The following is a 17098-nucleotide window of genomic DNA, read 5'->3' as shown; positions in this document are numbered from 1 at the left end:
CCGTACAGATATTAAGGTCTAACATCAAAGCAGACCTATTTTAAGTCCACAATCCCAGGAACAGGAAATGAATAATGAAAGGAGGCACTAAGAAAAACACATACCTCTGTGAAGATCTGTAACAGAGGGGCACACTGACTCGATATATTATTATTTTTTCTTTTCCTCATAATCCCCCCCACCATTTCCTACAAGAATCCTTGCCCTCTCTTTGGCCACCTTTGACCAGCTTGGCCATCAGACAGAATGCCACTTTATATCTTCCATTCCAAGCCAAGCTTTCCAACATTTTTTTAATGTTGGCACGTTCCAATTTATCAGTGACATAGGTGGCATCTGATAGTTCTATGTACACAGATATTTTAAATGTGTCAACAAGTTAAATATTCTGCATTTAGAACAGGTAGTGCTCCTTGTGTAACTATAATTGTCTCAAGCAGCCTACTCAGAATTATGATATATGTTTCTCTGGCACTTCAGCAAAGGGTATCCTTCACTCACAACTTTTCAAGTACATAACATCTCTTGTAAACAGTACTACCTCTATAAGCCACCAGACAGAAGGTCATTAGTAAGACAGTATGAACCGCTAACAAGATGTGGGATCCCAAAATTTTTAACAGACCTCAATTCCCATAGGTTTAAAAGGGGGCAATAGATTAGCTTATACAGTTTTAACTAAACAAGAAATTTAGCATTAACATCCTATTGCATGGAAACAAGGTCAGTGTGCTGATTGAAAATGTCCAAGAATGGATCAGCAGCATAAACATTATACTATGTTGAACAGGTATATTCACATGTCTGTGGAAAGTAAATAAATCCTAACACACTTTTAAATTAAAAAATACAGATCTCTGATAACACTAGAAGATAAATTATAACTTTTAGTACCATTTAATGAGATTCACATTACTTTGCAGTATATAATCAGCACTGCACTTATTCACTTAACAGCATCTGTGGCTGAGAACTGTAAAATCTTTATATGAAAAGAATAGTCTGCTCCTTACTTAGAACGGTGCAGTTATTTGTAAATGTCTTTACAGTAAATTGGCAATTAAGAATACAGAAGATCTGTATCAGGCAAGATCAAAGGTCCATCTAGTCTGGCATTCTAGTTACAGTTGCCAAACAGGTGTTTACAGAAAACCCACAGGTAGGACTGGACTGCAAGAGCTGTACTCCCCAGTAACTGGTATGCACAGGCTTGTTCAGACTCTGATATTGGCAGCAGCATACAGCCATCATGACCAGCAGCCACTGGTAGCCGTATCCTCTTAATTTGCCCAATTCCTTTCCAAGCCATCCAGGCTGGTCTCTGTTCTTTCAAGTCCATGAGTACATCCACCAAATATAAGAAAATAATACCAAGGGGCCAACTTGCGCTTAGACTCCCTTCTACCGATTCTGCATCGTACCTTAACCACACTTTCCAGGAATGACTTCTCTTTTCCACATGCAAGTTTGTCAACAAGAAAAAAAGCTATATGATTATGATATGATACTGTATTTTATGCTGCTATGTTTGCATAAGTTTAAACTGTTTTAAGAGCATCATGTTAATCAAGCAGTAGATACATTCTGTATCATCTTTCACTACTGCCACACCAGGCAAGTATTATTTTAAGTATGCCATGAGGAAATGAACAACTCTGTGGGTGTGGAAGTTAGGCTTTGTTTTACTTCCCTGTGTTCCTTTCTTGGCTATTTTTTTTTCTTCTAATCAACCTTATCAGCTACACACAGCAGTGCTGCAGATGGATAACATGCAAATTAGTCTGAGACATCCAAATGAGGGGGTTGTATTAGGGATCTGTGTCAACAAGATAGCAGGAAATACTGTTTTCTTAGGCAAAGTAAAATTGGTTAATATTTTGAATAGTATTAAAACCTTATTTATATTATACTACAGTTTAAACCTACATTTACAATGTAAATTCACAGGCTCAAGTAGTGTATCAAAGCTTCCATTAATAAGCAACTCTATATGCTGGTAAAAAAATTACAGGGAAGAATCCTAAGGGTTACTTCTGTCCCCTGCCAATTTCCACCTGCCAGCAGCACCCACCAGTTACAGAACAGAGATTTAGCACCCCCAGCAACAACCAGATAAAAGTGAAGATGGTCATTTCTGGAACAGGGCAATTAGGCGGGGCTTGCTTAACGAAACACTTCTTTTAATTTCAGGGTTGCCTCTGTGATGTGTTAAATCTCTGTTGTGATAGCAATGGGCCAAACTTAAGCAACCGTATCTGCAGAACCCACCGCTTGCACAACAAAATCTACAGGGCACAAGAGGATGAGCGGGGAGAAATAAGCATCCTGTTAGATACTGTCCATATGATCAATTATGTTAAAATAACATTATCCTGTAATCTGGCAGGAAGTGCAGCTGTCAGTTCAAACACGCAATCTAAAATACTGTCAAATGAAATATAATTTAATTCATGCTTTGTGTGACAACCAGGGCTTCTGCTACTAAGCAAAGTCAGTGTCTGCATATACAAAGAAAACTACTATTTCCTTTCCCAGGTATGTTTCACTGGCTGAACAGAGGTAATCACAAATTTGGCTTTAGACCAACATGGACCAGGATACCGTTAAAGCACCAACCATCAAAACTCCATGCTTACAGGACCATAGTTGTATAGATAAAGAAAATTAACAATAAAAGCACAGAACCTCACAATTAATTGATTGGCTGTCTTATTTCACTCAGTTTCAACCAAGATGATATTCTATACATAAAAGAACTCAGATCATTTCATTTCATTTCTATAACTAGCCTGTGAGGTTACGACAGGAATAACCAAGCAAGCGGGAAGGATACTGGCATGAAAGACTTAAAATGCATCCACCCAGCCAAATTGCCACTTTCCTATGGTATGGAAAATACTTCCTTTGCTAGCAAATATGGGAATTGTCTCTTCAGTAACACAGCCACTATAAAGGCTAGTGATTTTATAGAGGAGTGAGGAGTTGTGCAAAATGCAACATCGCGGTTTTTTCCACATTGCTTCTTCATACCTACTGATTCTAGAGAAGCAATGCAGTATTTCCTGATTTGACTGCTGGGGTGGTGGAGGAAATACTCAGCCACACCTGAGCATTTAGGATAGCATACAATGTTGACCAAACGCTGGTTTTAATCTCTGGTTGTTTTATGGATTGTTTTGATATTTAATGTTCTGTCCTTAATTTCTTAAGCTGTAAAGTAGTTTTTAAAGGTTTGGTCCTAAAAGAAGGATAAAAAATAATTTAAAAAACACTTTGAATATCACTGTTTGCCATGAAGCATGAACAGGGTGTTACATTTCGCAGTTGAGTACTATACAGAAGGTGTGGAAATGTGCCTGAATCAAGTCCCTTAATTTCCTCGTAGTTCCTGGTCCTAGTTACTTCAGGGATATACTTCCTTTCTTACCTCATATCACTACATTACACTGCTATATTTGCAAAAAATCAAAATATTCAAATAATTGAATAACGCCTAATTTATGCTACAGGATTATTTTAAAATAATGATAATAAATTATTTGCCTACTTTATAGCTTACTTATGGCTGAGCACAGATTTTCTTTTAAATTCACATTATGCACAGCCCCACTGTACGAGGGTTCTTCAAAAAGTTTCCAGTTTTTAAAACTCTATTAAGAATTTCAAAAACAAATTACATCACTTTTCTACATAATCTCCTTCCTTTGCAATGCATTTTTCCCAGCATCTTACCAACTTTTTAATGGCATTGGCAAAAAAATAAATAAAAGTGCAGAAACTTTTTGAAGATACCTCATATAAAGGTAGTACAAAGAAATCTGCTGTTAAAACTAGCCATAGTAACTTTGGAAATATTAACTCTTTGCCTTCATACTCAAAAAGAAACTCTATAAAAGTTATTTGAACAAAGATGCGACACTTTATAGTATAGTACATATTAAGCATATGCTCATAAAATTATTAATCATAATAATGAGCATATCAACTGTATGCTCATTGATCATATGAGATATAGCTTAATCATATCCTCTATTATGCATCTTCCAACAGTATGAAAAATTTTCTTTGCACCCAATCAAAACATGTTCTATGACTACTAATGAGAAGGTAGCACTATTATTAGTGCTTCATGTATAGCTTATTTGAGCTTGTGCTATGTCCTGAGTGTTGAAAGCTTTAAGTGCACGGCAAGCATTTAACAAGACTGCAGAATCCAGAGTAATTCTGTGAAGGTGACATTTCTACCATTCCTGCCTAAGCAAGGTCACCGTGCCCCTCACTGAACATGGGCGGTCTTTGTGCTAGGCAGTGGCAGTCTTTGGATAATCAATATCCATAGAACGGCATAGTAGGGCATCTGACTCTGAAGGAGCTTTAGCAAGTATAAATTTGAGGAGAGACTAAAAACCCAGCAAGCATACAACCCTCGTGGAATAGCAATAGAATTCTAAGCTGCTACTTCTTTCCATTTTTATTTATTTATATTTATGCCCTGCCTTTTTTCTTTTCAAGGGACTCAGGGCAGCTTACATAATTCTCCTTCTCCTCACCTGATCCTCACAACAGCAATCCTGTGAGGTAGGTTAGACTAAGAGTCTCTCACTGGCCCAAAGTCACTCAGTGAGCTTCAGGACTGAATGGGGACTAGAATCCAGATCTCTGAGCCTCAGTTCAGCACTCTTAACCTGTATGCAACACTGGCTCTCCTCTCCCTCCCTCCCTCTCTCTCTCTCTCTCTCAATTTATATATACTTTTTTCACCCATTTCAGCCATTCCATTTTGTTCTTTGCCATCTTTGTACCCATCATGGAGATCAGCTCTCTCTCCATGCTATATAGCAGGGCAGGCAACTTCTGGAGCTCTGGGGGGCATTTTTCCCCCTGGACCTTTATCATAGGGCTGCAGGTTGTGGGGTGCCTGGAAGAAAAACCCAAATTACTCATATACTACTGAAATTCAGCAGCATTACAGAATGCTACATTATTAAATTTTGCTTATTTTCAAACAAAATTTAATTCTTTTGGCACTCTCGAGTCACTAAGGATCATTTTTCCAGATTTTTTTACATGGAGAGGCAATGTGGGGGGGGAACACAGAGGCAGAGCAATTACTTCACCTGGGCTTGTTTTGCTTAGAAAAAAGTCTAGTAAAGGCAGGCATGGTAGAGCTACTTAAAGGTATACATGGTACAGCAAAATCAGAAAGTGAGATATTTCTCTCCTTCTCCTATAATACTGCCCTGGAAGCTGATCAGTGGGAGATCAGGAGAGAGAAAAGGAAGGACTTCTTTCATACAGTACACGAAACATGGAATTCACTGTCACGGGAAGTAGTGATGAACCATCGTTTGGGTGGCTTCGAAAGGGGAATGGCAAATTCATGGAGGAAAAAGTTGGTTGCATGCTACCTCCTTCACCAAAGGGGGCATGCCACCGTACACCAGCTGCTGAGCAGCTTGGGCAGGTAGAAACCTTGCACCCATTCTGCTTGAGGGATCCCATGGGCAGCTGGTTTGCCACTATGTGAACGGAGTGCTGGACCATTAATCTGATCCAGCATGGTCTTTCTTAAGTTCTTAAATTATGGGCTACATGTGTGCCCTATTCCTGGTATAGAGGAAGGTTTCAGAAGAGCAGGAAGCGGTTTGAATAACCTCTTCATGAATTCCAGAACACACTCAAACCCTCTCCCTCTCTAAAAACACTCATGTTGACTGCTAGCATCTCCCTTCCCAAACCAGACTCCTTTGCTGCTACATAGCACAGCAGAGGAACAATCAAAAAAAGTGAGAAATTTTCATTTCTTCCCTTCTGAAACCCTTCCCATCTCCCACGGGGAACAACCACAGGGTTACAGCTACAGATAGGGTGGAACTCAGAACATTTCTGAGCATTTCTGGAACTCAGGAGCATTTCTACTAGCAACGGGACAGACATTGCAACACACTGCTCTAAATCCCAATTTGTGTCCTTCTTTTGTGAATCGCATAACCAAACTATACAGTGAGTCTGCACCTGGACCTTGCAAGAGTAACTTGCTGCTCTCCTGACGTAACATTCTGCACAATATCACATTTGAATTGTTTCATACAGGCGATAGTTTCGATAAGTGACATTGACTAGAATTAAAAAGGAATTACCTTTCTCACATTGTAAAAATCCCGATGAGGGTTACTTTTTAGTTCTTTAAGCTCAGACATCTCATTTAACATCTCATGTAAACCAAACTTAGACCCTAGAAAGTTCAGCCGCTTGTGGCAATATGTTTTCCTGCAAAAAGAGAAATATTACTACATATGGTCCAGCAGCTCAAGAGAGATGAAAATTATTTAAATGAAATACTTAGATTATCTACTAAGAATCAGAAATATAACTAATAAATCTTCATTCTGATTAATGCTACACAAACCATCAGAGGTATAATTCAAGCACTGCCATTACCCAGGTTCTCTACATACGCCCCTCATCTCTGCCTCACATTTTGAGGTTTCAAGTTATTAAGCCTTGAAGGCTTCAGTCCTAGCCACGCATCTACAGGACGCAGTGGCTCTCACTTCTAAGTGATCTTGTTTAGGACTGGCGTGAATACTGGCAATGCTGCAACTACTAAAATATACAATAGTCTAGAATTATTTATTTTATTTATTTATTAAAACATTTTTATGCCGCCCCATTCGCCGAAGCCTCGGGGCGGCTTACAACACTAGATAAAACAATAAGTTAAAATATCCATATAAAATGATCATAATTTAAAACACACATTATAAAATAAGCCGCCCTGGCCAGATAAAATTCAGTTGTATTAGCATTTAAAATGTTGCTTAAATAAAAAGGTCTTTGCCTGGCGCCGAAAAGCAAATAACGACGGCGCCAGGCGGACCTCTCTGGGGAGCGCATATTATAGTGAAAGAAAGCCATACGTAGGACCATCTGCAATGAGGGCCAGCACATGACTGAGGTCAAGAGTGTATGTCTGTAAATCAGGATAAGGCAAACTCCGTGGCTTGTTAAGTTCCATCATTTCTTTATTCTCAAAAATTACAGCAATGCCTTCCTTCATCTTTACAACGTAATCCAAATTCCCTGGAGAATCATCAAGGTTGTAAGGATCCTGCAGTTCTTTAAGGGGTGGATGGAAATCTGTAAAATATAAATCAGAGATTTCTGGTATATTTCAAAATACAGCATTATTCCTAGTGACAACATCCCAAAACAAACAAACAAACAAAATGAATCAGTTTCAAAGGAGTAATTTAATGTCTGATTAAAATCATAAAGGGTTTTTACAGAACCCTGGGGCCACACTTACTTATTCAATGGCATTTCCTTATCCGCTAATCCCCTGTAGCCCCTCTTACAAGCTTCCCTTCTGCTGATGGAATGACACCATTAGATCCAAGCCATTGTATTATTATCATTATCATTATCATTATCATTTGGAACACTTCAACTCTGTTTAACTTCTGCATTCAGCCCAGTATGGTGGTATCTATCTGGCTCAAAGCACAGGTGCACCCAAAACGTAAACTTAGGTTGCAATCATTTCAGCTGTGTCCTCGATGCTTGTAAGCACCGAACTCTGAGACTGACAAGCATTTGATACAGAGCAGGAAAAGACGCAGAGGCCTTCTGCTTTGCAATTCTGCTAGAGTACTATTTTCAGCTATCTAGCTAAGGCACTTCAGAGTAGAAAAGAGGTGGCTGACAGGTGGGACACTGACACTCTTCAACAGCAGCTCCCAGACAGTGTCAGCAGCACTGGACAAGATGGGCCAATGCCCTGACCCAGAGGACTAGCAGCATAACATTAGCCACACAAGTAAAAAAACCATCCCTATGTTTTATTAAGCCAAACTGAATTTTTAAAAAATCAGTTAGCTCACCCGGAACCACTTCATCCTCAATCTTCCATTTTTCATTCCGCATGCTGCATAAATACTGTGCTGTTGTCCTAGGAAATCGATGGTAGGCAAGCCGGCAATACTTCTCTCGAATAAGCAGAGCTTTTGCCAAACTCTTGGCAGCCTGTTCGTAATCATCAACACTCACCTGAAGTCAGAAATTATTATTAAAACATGGATTTTTTATTTTAAGAACACCATTGTTGCAGATCATGAGGAAAGCCCCCATGGATGCAGGAGGCTCTCCTCTGCACAAAGCTGCTGTCCAGATGTACAGGGCAACAAAAGTGATGCTGGAAGGGCAGGGCTAGTGCAGTCCCTCTCCTTCCATGTTTACTGCTGCTGTTCTTGGAATGCCCGGAGATGGATTATAATGTGTCCTTATTAACCAACGAAAGATCACCAAGGAAAAAACCCCTTATATATCCAATTCTACTGCATGGAGTCTAAACTATACACATATGTGCAACACATATATTTGTATGCCACACACACTTTTTTAAAGACAATGAGCTAAGAAAAAACAGACTGATTCCTTACCCCAGCACAGTAATCCCCACTAATTGCGACTCTTTGAAATTCTGGTACATCGTACAGCCCAGGGGCAGCCTGAAAAGCACCTGGAAGAACTGGAGTTGGAGGAGTCGCAGACAGAGTGGCTGGTGGAGGCTTCCATTCCTGCAATGGACTTTGCAATGACAAGGACTGGGATCGAATCATCTTGAAACTTTTCTTCCTAGGTATCCATAGCATACAACATTTAAGTGAATAGGACATTTACAACTAGGGCAACAAAAGAGTCTGTTCTTTTTGCAGAACAACACACACTTTCCATATTTGAATTATCAGTTCATCATTCCACTAAAATTACTTATAGCACTTAGAAATTCCAGACACAAGTATTTATGTCACAGCTGGCAATTGTTCAGGATAACATTCACTGGATGCTGCACAAGTACAATGCCATGAAGCATGACAATATACTGAGGACACGTTAGGCAGCACATCAGCAGAAACATTAAATGTAATTTTCATCTATCAAAGAAAAAGTTTTTACTGAAGGAGTATCCCAGTTAAATCTGACAGCATTCAAACACTGAAGTCCTCTTCTGATTAAACTTTGAACATGTATTTTGAAGACAGTTTCCCACACAAAAGAAAAATATTTATGTTATTTAGTTCAACTGTTTGTGTAAGAAAGCATCTGCTAGATGTTAGAGCAGCCTTCTCCAACCTTGTGCCTTCCAGACACATTTGGACTGCAACACCCAGAACTCCCAGTCAATGGCCCTGCCGGATGGGAACTCTGGGAGCTGCGGTCCAAATGTCACTGAAGGCCATCAGGTTGGGGAAGGCTGTGTTAGAGGAAGCCAATGCATGTGTTTCATGTGTACATCCCAGCTGCACAGGGCTGCATGCATAATTAATTGTAGTCTGAAGAGCAGCAGCCTGCACACTTGGCCCTGGTGAGGAACAGGATGGCAAGGTTGGCATACGGAAGCTGCAGATGGGCCCTCTTATGCCACATGCTCTCACCAGGTGAGAGGGAAATGGAAGAAAAGCCAAAAAGATGCAGCTGCATCCTGCATGCAGCAGTGTGTGAAGAAGGCTGAATGAGACTCGTGATTTCCTTACTTTTAGTCTCTATTTTTAATACATTTTTATAGGACTATACACGTTACTGTAACCCAAGACAATGTTCTTTAACAAATCGAACTAGAGGCTGGACACAATGCAAGGAAGAGGTAGTGGGAGAAAACCCAGGTTTTACGAAAGGCAAATCCATAAGTTCCTGCTTCTAACAATAGTTAAGAAGCAAAATTTCTGAAGTATGCATAACCTGCATGTCTGAAAGGCCTGATTCTTCTGGGCATCAAAATCAGTTCTATGTAAATGCACATGCTAGCTAGAATTTGTAGAATGAAAGAAAGGTGGCAAAGTTACACTGGTTGCTACAGAATAGCACAATTGTGTTGTGCAAGCGGTGGTACAGATTGCCCAAAGAAAAATGCTCTCATTGTTATTCATTCCAAGCATAGTTTTGTAGTGAAATTTTACTTTGTCTACATTCAAGTCTCAAGGATACCATACCACATATGATGTGTTTCAATATATACTGAAAAAACTTACTTTAAGGGCACAATCCAGTTCATTTTTAAGCTGAACATTACAGAACATGTTATGTTCTGTTCATTTTTAAGCTGAACATTACAGAACATTACTGGAACATTCCCAGTTCTGTAACTCCTACTATACTGGGAATGCTGGAAATTGCAGGATGTTTTCTGCCTAACATGCATAGGATTGCACCATGAGTTAGAGCTGCATGATCATCAGACAAACCTTTTAGCTGTTTCCAAAGATTGCTGTTCGGCCAACTCCTTCTGCAGTTCTCTTTCTTTTGCCTCTTTTTGCCCAATGGGGCAATCCTCAGGCACGGTGAATAGCGATAAGGCATCTTTGCTGTCTTCTTCTCTAAGAACTTTGGCATAAACTTTTTCAGCTAGAAGCCGCACTGACTCATCAACCTCAGAAATGCTAAGTTTTGGAAAAAGTCTGGGCATCTCAGCTATTAAAAAAAAGCACAAGATTGAAACTAAATGTTAGACAGTAATCACAATTGTGTTAATGTTAATCTCAGAAAATTTAAAGGTAGACAACTGCTATCATTGTAATTATTGATGGTAGACAATAGGCTCATTGTAAACTACCACAGATCTGCTATATTTCAGCCCTTCATCATAGTAAGCTTCCCTACCATGGGAATAACTACATTGAAGCTTAGAACTTCAGGAATGTTTGAAGTTCTGTGTCCTTCTGTGTGATGCATTTGGATTTTTCTAGACTAACATTTTGCTATATAACCCAGTCCTGAATATACCAGGTGCAATCCACAAAGGCTTCATAGTTGTGTGGTGAGGCAAATGTGTACTCTGGGAACACCCCAATTTCTCCTAAGAGGATGGTTAGCTGGTATGCTAAAGCAAAGGACAACCTTCTTGGCTGAAGTGGTCTGATGAAACTGAGAACATGCATTGAGCTCTTCCATACAGAGTTCACGAGGTGATGGAAGTGGCTGAACAACTGCTTCACCAGGCACCCTTGTCACAATTAGACCTACATTTACCACAGCACCACTTTATTTGACTCTGTCAGGGCACTGCGAATGTGAGCTGAGGGATGACCACTTTAACCCATGCTGTTCCAAGCTACAGTCTCTAATAGACACTTTGAGAATGCAAATTGAAGTCCAGTCAAAAGCAGGGGAATACCAGTTGCAGGAAAAGGTAAGTGGGGGGCACTAGTTAGCTTGCGTCCTGCTCATGGGCCTTCCCAGAGGTATCCGAAGTGTTTCACAGGTTTATTCTATATCATACTGTTTTGGCTACTTTTAATTGTTTTTATATTGGAAATCTTGTGTTTGGTTGTATTTTCTGTTTCGTGAACTGGTGTAAACCACCAAGCAAGATTCAGGTAGTATAGAATGAAATAACCATCTCCAGGCGGCTGTAAGAATGGCATGCTGGATGGACAGGCCGGATTTGATCCTGCACAGCTCTTCTCCTCTTTGCAGGAGCACCAGAGAACTGAGAGAGGCAATTCAATCTTTCGGGGTGCACTGTCCCTAAAAGAGGACTTGCAGATTGGGGTGCGGGGGGCAGGACCACCTACTCCCTCATAAACCTGCCTGGGCCTTGAGATCAGCCCTGGAAGTCTTACCCTCAGGACTGCCACAAAACTTCTCTAGCACCACTGTAGCTCTGGACCCTCCTTCCAAATGGAGCCCCCCTCTAAGTTCTACCTGACAAAAGTTCAAAACGTAGCTTTCTCAAGTTTCTAATGTTTGATTGTTTAATTTTGCTCTTACCTCAATTTTAGACTTAATTATACCTTGGGTTTAAATTGCTGCCCTTGATTTATACAACTGTTTTAATTATATTTTTAAGATTGCATGTTGTATATCTGCATCCTGTTACATATGTTGAGAGCCAGTGTGGTGTACTGGTTAAGAGTGTGGGACTGAGATTTGGGAGATTTGGGTTCTAGTCCTGCTTGGCAATGGAGCCAACTGAGTGAATTTGGACCAGTCACAGACTCTTAGCCCAACCTACCTCACAGGGTCGTTGTTATGAGAAGACTGGGAGGAGAATTATGCAAGCTCCCCTGAGTTCTTTTAAAGGAAAAAATGCTGGCTATAAATATAATAAATAAATAAATATGTTGTTAGCCACCTTTATTACACTTATGACAGAGTAGGCTATAAAATATTAACTAAAATATATGATTCAAATATCATAGCAAGAAAAACTGGAGTTTTCAAATGAAGGCAAATATTCACCATTATTTATGCCTTTTTAATGTCAAGCAGTTTTATAGTAGCAGTTGTAATTATATGCTTATGTGAAAAGGAGAGCTGTTTAAATTAGGCCACTGTCTAAAGTCATATCCCTTCATTCATCTATATATGGGGGAAAAAGAAGATGAAGATCAGAATTCCTAGCCATTCTGAAAGCATACTTGTCATAAGGTGATTCTGCGAACCATCCAGAGAACTTTTAAGGTGATGTGTGGTGTAAAAATATAATAAATAATGTCTTACATATATCAAAATGTTTTTTTCAGTCATAAAGAGCTTCATTTTTTTAAAATCATGTATATCTTAGAGTCAGTGCAGCGTAGGGCCACAAGATTGGTGGCCAGTTTGCAGGGGATGGGGTATGAGGCGAGACTGAGGGAATTGGGTCTCTTCAGCCTGGAGGAGACTCAGAGGGGATCTGTTGACAACATACAGATATGCGAGGGAATATCACACGGAGGAGGGTAGAGACCTGTTCTCCCCTGCAGGGGAAGGCAGGACTCGCTCCAACGGAGCAAAGCTCAGGGAGCCAAGGTTCCATTAAGATGCCAGGAAGCACTTCCTGACTGTCAGGACCCCGAGGGTGTGGAATGGGCTTCCACGAGAGGTCATTGAGGCCCCATCGGTGAGTGTGTTCAAACATAGCTGGACATACACATGGTGGGCAGAGCCGGCTGGAGTCGGGAGTCAGACTAGATGGCCCGGGAGGCCCCTTCTGACTCGCTCTGTTTCTATCTTTACATTTCAGTTTTATGAATCAACCTACCTTCATGAGCTCTATAGCAGTAACTCTGGAATAAAGTTACTCTGCAATGTAACCTTGCGGCACTCAGTTACAGTTCTGTCATGCAGTCTAGATTCCTTGTGCATATGAAATAATGTATGAAACCTAATTGATCTGTTAACATCTGATCAAAATTAATATGAATCTATAAGGTATTTTTTAAACCCCAGTCTATGTGGCAGCTTGAATCTGGGCAGTGAATGTTAAATTCCTAGGTCTAAACCAGTGATGTGAAAATTTTGGCTTTACTGTTTACTAAATACTAGTAAAATATTTACTGTGCTCGTATTTACTAAACTAGATCTCTAGGGCATGGCTGAGCTGTATCTAGGCTTGACACCCTCCTAACTGTTGATACAGGAGCTTGCTGCTTTACAGGAAACAATCCTCTATTAATATTTACTTGCTCTGAAATCTGTCTGGAAACTGACTGTGGCTTTCACATTATAAATGATACCTAACATTAAGGATGTGGGTCTTACTCAAGAGTAAGCTTCACTGAGCTCAATAGCTCAATACTTCTGCATAAGCAAACATACAATCACATTTTAAGTGTTGATATATCCAGGCGACTGCTGATATATCCAGGCCTTTTCAGCAATCCTACTTCATTACATAAAGTATATAACCTTGCATCCTTCCTTGTCGGTGTTGGCATCCAGGAAACTGGGAACTGAAATTGTTGCTCAATTTCAAACCTCCCTTTTGTTTTATAATGGCTTCTCCTAAATTGTAAAACTCCTCTTCCTGTTTCTTTATTCTAGACCTTACAAGGTTTTGCAACAAGGCTTTGAAATGTTCCAAGAGCATTTCTGCTAAGCAGCAATATCCTGCTGTAACCAAACTACTGCACAAGTTCTAAGTCCAGCTCTGTGTTCTGTCTGTTGGGTTTAAGGGAGATTGGTAACAGAGCTATACCACTATTGCTTTTTATTGCTCAGACAAAACAGCTCACGTTTTGCTCTGGCACAGGATTGATAAACTAAAAAAGTAAATGCCCAACACTGCTCACTGCACCCATAAGGGAATTTCCAGCATCTACCTACAGGCCCTACCCAACACTCCCAACTCAAGGAAATAAATAGGAAGCAGTTCATGTTAACAGACCACACTTCATTCAGAACATCTCTTCACAATGCTAAATTAAATCCAGTAAACACTAAAAAACAGGCTACACCAGCCTGCCCCCAACTTGGTGTGCTCCAGATGCACTGGACTACAACTCCCATCATCCCAAGTCAGTATGTTCCTTGGGAAAGCTACTATGTGCAGTACCCAAGAACCACCGAGGGCTGGTGATGTCATTGCATTCTGGTGCTTGTGCCCTTGCGAAACCAGTAACATGGACAGTCCCTATTCAACAGTGAATGAGCTGTTTGGCAAGGACAGGAGGAACACTGGGGCAAGAACAAGGCATAAGATTTAAAAAAAAAAAACCTGTTGCATTTTGTTTCTAAGTAATGTGGCAGCGTATAGTTTGAGGATCCTTTAAATTTTAGCCATGTTGTGGTGTCCCCGATTAACCTCTTCGGGAACTGTTCTCCCCCTTTCGTTTTGTTGATTCCCCAAGCCAAGTATAGATCCAGAGAAGACTTAGAGCCGTCTTGAATATTGCATGAGGATACGCCGTAAAAACGGGTCTTCTGCTATGGCGAAGAGAGCAGAGACGGCGTGGAGCGGAGCCAGAGGCAGCGAGCGGCGGGAGCCGAGGGTAAGCACAACTCGAGGCTGCGGCTCTGCAGGTGCCAAAGAAGCCGCGCGCTTCGCTGGGTTAGCAGCGGCAGTCCGCGCTCATCCTCCAAGGGCAGCTCAGCGCCCCCTTCCACTTCCCGCCTGGGAGCAGGGGAGACTTACCTAGCGCCCCCGAAGAAGTCATGGCGAAGCTCGCTGAACGAGCCGGGCTGATTTCCTGCCTTCAGGCGAGCCAGTCGGTCAGCCAGCCGGGGAAGGAAAGCGGAGGAGGAGCGGCGGTGCCCAGCAGCTGCCGCATTCATCCCCCGTGCGCTCTGCAGCTCCCGCGGTGAGCATCGCCACTTAGTCAAGCCGGCGGCGCTCCCCTCCCACTGGCAGGCATGCAGGCAATCCCCACCCCCGGGCTCGGATGCCTCCCTTCCTGCTTTCAGGGGTAGTGTGGCGCGGAGGGCGGAGTTGAGACGACCGAAGGCTTTAATCTCCCAGAGACAAAACGTTTTGCTTCCCGGCTGTGGAGAGGTGACCCCGCATCCTTTGTAGTCTCAGGCACTGCAGCGCGGCCGAAGAGGCCACCTGCTTCCCCTGGGCAAGCCCAACCCCGAGAAGGTGTACCAGCGAGGATTAAATGAGCTATTTTTTTCTCCCCTCACTCCTCCGGTTCCCTCTGGCCACAACTGCGAGCAAATGCATCCTTGTAAGCTTCCTGCCTGCATAAAGCCGGAGAGGTCGGAAGCGCGGGATTAAAACGCCAAGCCAGGCCACGCTCCTTCCAATTTTATGGTGCGTAGCACTGGTGAGCACAAAGCATTAAGCCCTTCTTCTGCGCCGAATTTACCTAGGTCACGTCCCACTGGCGGGTCTCTTTCCCGAGGAAACCTTGTCCGAAAGGGGTCGCCTTTCCCGGGAACCGCAGTCGTTCGAACAACTCGTTATGGAGGCGACGACCCCTCCTGAAGTCCTAAACGTGCCCGGGAAACTTCTCTACCAAGGAAGGAGGAGGCTCTCAGGTTACGGCTCTGTCCCTCTGGTGGAAAGGAAGGGATAACGCCAGGCCGCTCTGGCAAGGAAAGCAGGAAATCTCCGTTTCCCCGCGTTTGGCAAAGGCTGCCCGGGTGCGCCGCGCCCTTGCGAGAACAACATATAGCGTGTTCCCGGGGGAGGTTATCTCGGATTAAAAGACTATCTACAAATCTGTGCCAGACTTCTGCGTGCTTCAGAGCACATTTCCTTGTGTCCCAGTGGCGGGGAGCGGGGGAGCCAACGTGCCCTCACTGTTTATGAGTAGATAACCAACCCTGAGCATAAGCCAGAGATAGGAGTTCTTTGTCCGTTGCCTTCAATGGGACAAGGACGTGCATCATTTGTCTTAAATTAAAGCTCTAGATATCGCTACATTTACAGGTATACTGCATTTATATTCCACTTACATAGTCATCCTCCACTGATTGTACCCTCATAACAACAACCCTGCAAGGTAAGCTAGGCTGAGTGTCTGTGACTGGTCCAGTGTCACCCAGTGAACTTCATGGCTTGAGTGGGCCCTAGAAGCTCCCAGGTCTCAGGCCAGCACACCACAACTGACTGCGAGAGGCATATTTAAGAAGAGCAAACAGTGGGTGTATCCAATCAGAAGTAAGGCCCATCGCATTTGGTGGAACTTATTCTCAGGAGAGTGTGTTTAGGATTAGGGGAAAGCACATGTCACAGAAGTGTGTGTGTGTGTGTGTGTGGAGAGACATCCCAAAAATGCCTAAAAAAATCTTTTACCTCTTGTGTTTCTGAAAAGGATGGCTGTCACCTACATCCCATTGCAAGCAGTGGGACTTCTGCATAAAGAGGCACAGAATGAGACTGTGCACTTTGGACATGGTCCAAAGCATGCTGTAGACAGAAAACCTATTGCTGGGCAGCGACTGTGATTTTGGTCCATATCCAGAGAAGGGCTGCTGTCTCCAACAGAAAGAAGGAAAGTGGTTTGAGCACACCTGAGTAGAGATGAGTAGTGCTGCAATAAAAGCATAATGCCTACCTCAAGCCAATCCAGAAATATGCTTAAGGGAATTAGGCTAACTTACAGCCAGGATCCATAGAGTGGAACACTCCTCAGTCTCATTGATTTTGTTCAGCTGGAGAGATTTTAGCATGCTGTGCACCTTCCACTGAAATGAATGAAACATGTCCTTCACTTTGGGTGGGGTGTGGTAGTTGAAGCTGGTTATTATGAGATAAGGTGGTCAATGCAGGGAGGGAAAGCTCCTACTCATCTCCCAGCATTTTCCTTCATTGGAGCAGGGGCTGCCCCCTTAGTAGTCATGGAGCCCGAGCTGGGCAGGATTGACCTATTGCCACTCCAGATGCCTCATC

General features: G+C 42.2%; 1 protein-coding gene across 3 annotated transcripts in view; it reads right to left on the bottom strand.

Moving 5' to 3' along the window:
- AMPD3 (adenosine monophosphate deaminase 3) overlaps window positions 1-15764 on the bottom strand; it is a 42307-nt gene extending 26543 nt beyond the window's left edge. Inside the window, exons 1-6 of one of the 3 annotated variants that reach the window (XM_044425545.1) lie at window positions 15570-15764; window positions 10245-10470; window positions 8442-8637; window positions 7884-8049; window positions 6921-7140; window positions 6141-6270 (exon numbers count right to left, since the gene is read on the bottom strand). In XM_044425545.1, the coding sequence (XP_044281480.1) occupies window positions 6141-6270; window positions 6921-7140; window positions 7884-8049; window positions 8442-8637; window positions 10245-10465 (933 nt within the window). In that variant the 5' untranslated portion in view covers window positions 10466-10470; window positions 15570-15764. Of the gene's footprint in view, window positions 1-6140; window positions 6271-6920; window positions 7141-7883; window positions 8050-8441; window positions 8638-10244; window positions 10471-14896; window positions 15203-15569 lie in introns of those variants that run through there. The other 2 variants (XM_044425546.1, XM_044425544.1) reach the window with 2 other exon arrangements.
- Between the last annotated feature and the right edge of the window lie 1334 nt (window positions 15765-17098).

This window comes from Varanus komodoensis, unplaced genomic scaffold (genome assembly GCF_004798865.1).
Source record: "Varanus komodoensis strain SLA01 unplaced genomic scaffold, ASM479886v1 scaffold16, whole genome shotgun sequence".
Taxonomy (NCBI): domain Eukaryota; kingdom Metazoa; phylum Chordata; class Lepidosauria; order Squamata; family Varanidae; genus Varanus; species Varanus komodoensis.
The sequence above is the reverse complement of the archived record's forward strand: the minus strand, read 5'-3'. Positions and strand labels throughout refer to the sequence as shown.